The sequence below is a fragment of the Muntiacus reevesi genome, chromosome 17 (genome assembly GCF_963930625.1).
Source record: "Muntiacus reevesi chromosome 17, mMunRee1.1, whole genome shotgun sequence".
NCBI classification, from domain to species: domain Eukaryota; kingdom Metazoa; phylum Chordata; class Mammalia; order Artiodactyla; family Cervidae; genus Muntiacus; species Muntiacus reevesi.
The window spans coordinates 494,177-502,094 of NC_089265.1; the positions used below are offsets into that span (position 1 = coordinate 494,177).

The following is a 7,918-nucleotide window of genomic DNA, read 5'->3' on the forward strand; positions in this document are numbered from 1 at the left end:
TGAGGCCACTGTCCCCCTCACTGTTTCTTTCCCTCAGTGGGGATGTACCTGCCAGGAGCATGAGCATCTCTGAGCCTCTTTCCACATCAGCATAGAAACACGTTACAGCTGTGTGGTCCCTGCTGAACAACCATACCTCTTTACATTGGCAAATAGGAAAATTCTCTTTTCCTTCCTGCTTTGATTTTATACTCGTTTTTGAAATCTGGACACAGCAAGTCAGAATACTTAGAAATATAACTATCTAATTTCTCTTTTCAGTTTTGACTCTTCTTTTATGTTACCATCAGAATTTACTAGGCTGTACTCATATTTTAACAAATATCTGTTCAATAATGATAGACTAGCTAGAAAAACCATGAGTCCTTTATTTAATCACTTGTAATCACTGAAGTTTCTTTAATTTGGAATCACTCAAAGTCCATTATTTACTCCGTTTAGAAAATTATTCTTTGAGCTGATAAAGAGCAGATAAATCTGTGTAGTTCTTGGTAATTGGATGCAGAGTAAGAGACAAAAGTAAGATGATTATGTAGAGTAGCACTGTAAATATCTAGACTCTTCATCCTTCTTGTGCCTCTGGCTTCCCTGTCAGGTACTTCTTACTGCTAAAATTATTTTCCTTCTCCATCACTTAGTGGTTTACCTGACTATTTTTAGAAGAAAAAAAATTTTATGTCTTGGAGATCTTTATAAAGTTTCAATTAAAAAAAACTAGATTGGAAAGGATAGTTTATTGGTTGCACTTATTTTTTTCACATTGGAAATTAGCCATTTTACTCATATCTACTTTTGTTTTTTAATTTTTTTTTTTTACAACAGATCTATGCTGGTTATCTATTTTAAATATAGCAGTATCATTTGAAGACCTCAAATCTGTGTGTTACCCTGGTTATGGTAACTTAGTTGACTGCATCCTTGAGAGATGTGGTTGAAGTAAAGGCATGAGCTAAGGATGGGCATTGCCTTGGCTCTAAGAGACTCTTATCTTTGTCTCTCACTGCATGAATTTTCTTTGGGTTTTTTTATGCTTACATGGTATTATACAGATGTTTCTAAATGTCAGCATATAAACTTATTAGAACACAGTATATTAGGTTGAATTATATTTGACCGTTTTTGACTTACAGAAACATCCATCTCATGATTCAAGCTAATTTTTTACCTGCCACATGAGACACCAGAGATACCTAGAAATTGACACTTCTGGGATTTTTCAGTATGGGTGTACTTGGAGTACAGCGATCACTGTGAGGAACAGGATCTGTCAGGAGGTGCTGGAAGCGCACAGATTCAGGACCCCTATGGACTGACACTTGGGCAGGGATACAAGAGGCAAAGGACAGATTTTTATTGTAAAAGCACCATTAAATAAGTAGAAGAGGAAACTCTCAATCCACAAAAAAGTAGAAATTGCCTATAAATTGAGAGTATTAAAATTTTTCATTTTATCATTCCCTGTTTATAGAAGGATCTGTTTTTCAGGGGGAATTCAGCCTCAAAGGGATTTTTAGAAACATCAGTGTCATTTCATATCCTTGTAGATCCTTAGGACAGATAGTGAGGACAGCATTATAAGGGCATAGAAAAGGACAAGGAAACATTTGTACGATGAATGGATATCAGTATGATGGGTACTCAGTCCAGTTTAATCAGTATTTTATAGTTTGAAAGAAAGGGCTCTTAAGTCTCCAATCTTGAGATGCTTTTCTGAGAAGACTGGCTCCCTTCTCTTTGTTCTGACTTAGGAGTTGCCCAGGGTATCATAACTGGAATAAGAGGACTCTGTAATGGGCTGGGACCAGCCTTGTATGGCTTCATATTCTACATGTTCCATGTGGAACTGACTGAGTTGGAACCAGAATTGATGTCTAACAATGCTGCCCTACAGGTAATTTGGTAATAAGCCTAGTTTTTAACAGTTGTATCTGATTAGAGCAAAATCTTGTGACCTTAAATTTGGAAAGTGTTCTTAGTTTTATAATACTACTATTGTGTTTGACAACAGTAAGTGTTGTGTTCATTGCTTCTTGGGACTAGGGAGGGATCATTTCAGTGATAATGTCTTATGTGAAATATTTGTCCTGCCTTTGTTCAGATTCTATTTTCACCTACATCATTTCTCTGGTCAAAATGCTATCCTCTGGTGAAACTCAGGCCAAATAAAAGATGAAATGGCCTAAACTTCCAGCTACAAATGGAGCTAAAGTGCTCTTTCTACCTTTTACTTGCTGTTACTTCCCTCCTTCCAGTCTATGTATAATATAGATTTCTGTACAAAACTGGAGTTAATGTTCTTATGTATACAGGCTGCATGATCTCATACATGTACAGGCAAGATTAAACAGCTGTTGCTTACATGTTTGGTTAAGCTGTCAGAAAGTGGTACACAAAGCAGTGATTAATTACCCTCCATTATATTCCAGACACCAGACTTTGTTAGAATTTGCCATGACAGTTAATGAACACTTGCTAATGAGAAAATAACTCACTTTTCAATGGTGTGGTTTTTATTTTTTTATTTTTTTTGTTTATCCAGTACTAATTTCACTTTGAAAGGCTAACCAAATTCTTCATCTTCATTTGCTTCCACACCCACCAGGGAGCTGTCATCCCAGGCCCGCCATTTTTGTTTGGGGCGTGTATAGTTTTTATGTCTTTCCTGGTTGCTGTATTCATCCCTGAGTACAGTAAAGGCAGTGGAATTCAAAAACACAGTAACAGTATCAGTGGCAGCCTGGCCAACACTCCAGAACGGGGCGGTGATGAGGACATTGAGCCACTGCTTCAGGACAGCAGCATCTGGGAGCTCTCTTCCCTTGAAGAGCCTGGGCATCAGTGCACTGAGCTGTAAATTCTGCAGAAAGGATTCTGTGGACGCCACCTCTGAGAGTCATGGGGGAGCCACACCACATGGAGACTTCATGGTGCTGGAGGGGAGATACTAGTGGCTTCCTTCAGGGCTGAGTTTGAGAAGCAACCACCTCCATCCCTCCGTCTTCCTCCCCTTCCTCCTCCTGTTCCTTTTCCACCATTCTTTTCCTTTTCCTTTCATTATATGTTAGAACTAATTAAGATTTGAAATGTTATACTTTCCTGCAAATAATATGCAACTCTTAAAGTTATCTGGGATCCACATTCAGAGACTCAAATAGAAGAAGTCATCTGTGGTAGAAATGATGGCTTTCCTTTAGTAATGTCAGTGTTGGAGTGATCATATCCTTTTCAAAAGGTGCAGGATTGTAATACAACTGCTGTCTCTGACAAAATTTAAGATAAAAAATCCCCTATTTTCTCCTCTTCTGTTCCTCTGAACTGTGTGCATTTATCCCATAGCTGTTTATAAGTGGCTGCTTCAGGAGTCACTCAGTCAGGGATCTGTTGCCTTTGTTCTAAGATCAGCAAAAATCTAGTCTTACTCTCCTTTCCTTCTCTGCTTCCTATTCTTGGCTAGAATGAAATTCAGCATATATACCTCTGGATAGTAACAATACTGATTAGTATTATTTAATACCTTTACCAGAGGAAGGAAAAATTTTTAATAAATCTAAATCATGAAGAACTAGCAGTTCAGATTCCTGGACCTAATGTCTTGGTTAGATCCATGGTGATTTTACAGAAGAAAAACATACATCAAGCATTCTGGTGGCAACATAGAAATTGGAGGGTGCTTGTAAGAACGTTTTCAACAATGTAAACATTCCTAAGTGAAGATGAGAGTTAGCAACTGGATACCAGTGGGGTTAATATCCAAATTTAGACTCAGGTCATGTTTTATTACTGTTTACTCCCACCCACATATCCTGTGTCCTGCTTTTCGGTGTTTCTCATTCATCACATCCCCACCTTAACTGTTTTATGTAGGCATTTGTTTTCAGCCTTTGTTTTCATCTGTTACCTGCCTTTTGAATCTCATAGGAAATATGCACAGCAAATCCCTTTCTAAAATATGGGTTTAAGAAGCTCAGTTTCACAAGTGTCTTGCTAATTTTTCAGATGTTTTATGGACAAAGAAAACTTTAGATTTATGTGTGTTCTGCTGCACGAGTAAGTGGAGCATTAACTGGGGCCCAACTTTAACGTAGCACTCCTCTGAAAGTTTTATAGGTATGAAATATACGTAGCTATAGCATAAAGAGTTTTAATTTTTTTTGATGGGGTGCTGTGTAAATCTTGTATTTATAAATATAATGAAAGTATTGACAGAAAAAATATATATACAACTTTTATAAAGGATTGTGTACTGACTGAATACATTTAAAAGAAAATATATTTTGAAACCTGTTCTGCTATGAACAAAGATAACATATCTTTTTTTACTATGCTGTTGGTTTTTAAGTTAAGCTTCTTAATGCATAATAAATTTGCAATGGATACTTTTATGTGTTTTGTATTTCTTTAAAGCAAATGGTACCATTGATCTTTAGGTTCTCCTTTGGGTGACTTTCAGCTAAAATAAGTTTTTAGTCCTTAAGCTAATGCAAACATATGTGTATTTTCAAAATTAGTTTCATTTCAAAATCTTCAAAATGAGTTCACAACTTTTTAAAAATTTTTTAAAAAGCAGGGATACAAACAGTTACTTATACACCCATGTTTATTAGCAGCATTATTCACAGTAGCCAAAAGGTGAAGAACTCAAGTGTCCATTGTTGTGTGAGTGGATAAATAAAATATGGTATATACACAGATGAATATTATTCAGCCTTTCAAAGGATTGTAACACATGTTACAACATGGATGAACCTTGAAGATGTTATGCTAAGTGAAATAAGCGGGACTCATTTTTGTCACAAAAGGACAAATACTGTATGATTCCACTTATATGAAATATCTAGTCAAATTCACATAGAAAGTAGAATAGTGGTTGCCAGGACTTGGAGGAAACGGAAGTGGGAAGTTATTATATAATGGATAGAGTTTCAGTTTTGGGCTTTCCACGTGACTCCATGGTAAAGAATCTGTCTGCACTTCAGGAGATTCAGGAACTATGGGTTTGATCTCTGGGTCGGGTAGATCTCCTGGGGAAGGAAATGGCAACCCACTCCACTATTCTTGGCTGGAAAATCCCATGGACAGAGAAGCCTAGTGGGCTACAGTCCATGGAGTTGCAAAGATTTGCAAGAAAAATTCTGGAGATGGATAGTGAGGCTGGTTGCACAACAATGTAAATATACTCAGTGCCATTGAACTAACCTAAAAATGGTTAAAATGATCCATTTAATTAGGTATATCTTGTTACAATTTTTTTTAAACTTAGGTAGATTTTTTATATTGAGATACAAGTCACCATTTTAACTATTCCACAGTGTACAATTCAGTGATGTTTAGTTTGTTCACAAAATTGTACAACAATTAACATCAATTCTAGAACATTTCCATCATCCCAAAAGATAGACCCCATCACCATTAGCAATCACTACCAATTTCCCCATCCCCATCCCCTGGAAACCAGTAATATACTTTCCCTGTCTGTAGATTTGCCTATTTTGAATATTTCATATAAATGGAATCATACAGTATGTGACATTTTGTGTCTGGCTTCTTTCACATAGCATGTTTTCAAGGTTCATCCATGTTGTATCATGTGTCAAATTTTATTCCTTTTTAAGGGTGAATATTCTATTTTGTGCATATACAAAATGCACAAAATGGAATTTTCCTTTATTCACTTATCAGTTGATAATATCATTTGGTATTGGGATGGTTTTCACTTTTAGGTTAATATGAATATTAACCTGTTGTGAACATTCTTGTCCATGTTTTGTGGTGAGCATGTCCTCTTAGGTATATAATAGAATTGCTAGGTCACGTAATACTGTTTAACCATTTGAGGAACTGACACAGCAGCTCCTCATTTTACCGTCCTATCTGTAATGTCGGAGAGCTTCACTTCTGTGTGTCTTTGCCAATACTTGTTAATTTCTGTTTTGTTGCCTGTTGTTTGTAGACATCCTAGTGGGTTTAGAGTGGTATCTTATGGTTTTGATTTGCATTTCCATAATGACTAATCGTATAGAGCATCTTTTTGCATCCTTATTTGCCATTTATATATACTTTTTTTTTAAGAAATGTCTATGCAAATCCTTTGCCTATTTTTGAATCAGGATGACTGTTCTGTTATTGAGTTGTAAGAGTTCTTTATAAATTCTGGACACAGTACTCTTGATCAAATGTATAATTTGCAAATTTCTGCCATTCTGTGGGCTCTTTTCACTTTCGTGATTGTGTCTTGATGCACAAAAGTTTTAGTGTTAATGAAGTCCAGTTTATCAGGTTTTTTTTGTTGTTGTTGTTGTTTTTTGGTGCTTTGTTTGGTGTCCTATCCAAGCATTTAGTATCAAGTCCAAGGTTATGAATTGACAATATGTTTTCTTCTTCTAAAAGTTTTATAGTTGCACTTTCACATTTAGTTCTTTGGCCTTTCTTGAACTTACTTTTGTATGTGGTGTGAGGTAAGATTTCAGTGTCATTTTTTGCATATGAGTATTTAGTGACTGAGCATCATATTCTTTCCCCACTGAATTGTCTTGGCACCCCCTATTGAAAATTCAGTGAACAATGACGTATGGGTCTGTTTTTGAGCTTTCTCGTCCGTTGGTCTATTTTTCTATCCTAATGGCAGTAGCACACAGTTTTGATTACTGTAGCTTTATCATATTGAGTTTTTAGATCAGAATGTATGAGTTCTCCAACTTTGTTCTTTTTAAAGGTTTATTGACTAGTCAGGGTCCCTTGGAATTCCTCACGAATTTTAAGACCGGCTTTTCCATTTCAGGCAGGGGACGGCAGGGGAAGGTAGTTGGTATTGAAAGAGTTAATTCTTAGGTACATTGATAAGAAGTCTGGGGGTCCGCAGGAGGAGAAAAGGACAAACTTTTTTCTACATTCCTTCATGTTAGTCACATAAAACATTTTTTTGTTTAAGCCCACAGCTGATGATTATACAACAAAACAATTCATCTTGCTCTCAGATACATTTTTCGTTAAACTCTGTACCAATGATTATATAACAACAAGGTGTCTTGCTTGAGGACATGTTTCTCTTAAGAACCTTCTGACTAATCCTGCCATCTTAAAATGTAAATTGTGGGAGTGGGTCTGGTAGGACCTTTACAAACTTGAGACATTCTTTTGATTTATTGTTAATAACCAATTGAGAAAGTATATAGCTCTCTTGCTAACAGTAGTGAGGGGCATTCTCCATCCCCTTTCTGATGTCTATGTCAGAAGCTTTCTGCCCTTTTTCACTGTAGTAAAACTTTCGCACACAAAAGCTCTGAGTAATCAAGCCTGGAAGCTAAATCTTTAGAGATCACCACCATAAACTATCAGTGTCTTGCTAAGGATTGCACTGAACTTTTAGATCATTTTGGGTGTAGTAAGAGGCATTACTTTGCCAACAAACGTTCGTCTGGTCAAGGTTATGGTTTTTCCAGTGGTCCTGTATGGATGTGAGAGTTGGACTGTGAGGAAAGCTGAGTGCCGAAAAATTGATACTTTTGAACTATGGTGTTGGAGAAGACTCTTGAGAGTCCCTTGGACTGCAAGGAGATCCAACCAGTCCATCCTAAAGGAGATCAGTCCTGGGTGTTCATTGGAAGGACTGATGCTGAAGTTGAAACTCCAATACTTTGGCCACCTGATGCAAAGAGTTGACTCATTGGAAAAGACCCTGATGCTGGGAGGGACTGGGGGCAGGAGGAGAAGGGGACTACAGAGGATGAGATGGCTGGATGGCATCACCTACTCGATGGGCATGAGTTTGAGTAATCTCTGGGTGTTGATGATGGACAGGGAGGCCTGGCGTGCTGCGATTCATGGGGTCGCAAAGAGTCGGACACGACTGAGCGACTGAACTGAACTGAACTGAAGACGATAATCTTAATAACATTAAGCCTTTTCTACCCATGAATAT

At 37.1% G+C, this 7,918-nt stretch overlaps 1 protein-coding gene across 4 annotated transcripts in view; it reads left to right on the forward strand.

Annotated features, from left to right (window-relative positions):
• MFSD14B (major facilitator superfamily domain containing 14B) overlaps nucleotides 1-4,376 on the forward strand; it is a 122,577-nt gene extending 118,201 nt beyond the window's left edge. For all 4 annotated transcript variants that reach the window (XM_065908297.1, XM_065908298.1, XM_065908300.1 and 1 more), the window contains 2 exons: nucleotides 1,749-1,891; nucleotides 2,603-4,376. In XM_065908297.1, the coding sequence (XP_065764369.1) occupies nucleotides 1,749-1,891; nucleotides 2,603-2,854 (395 nt within the window). In that variant the 3' untranslated portion in view covers nucleotides 2,855-4,376. The remainder of the gene's footprint in view (nucleotides 1-1,748; nucleotides 1,892-2,602) is intronic.
• Nucleotides 4,377-7,918: the final 3,542 nt, after the last annotated feature.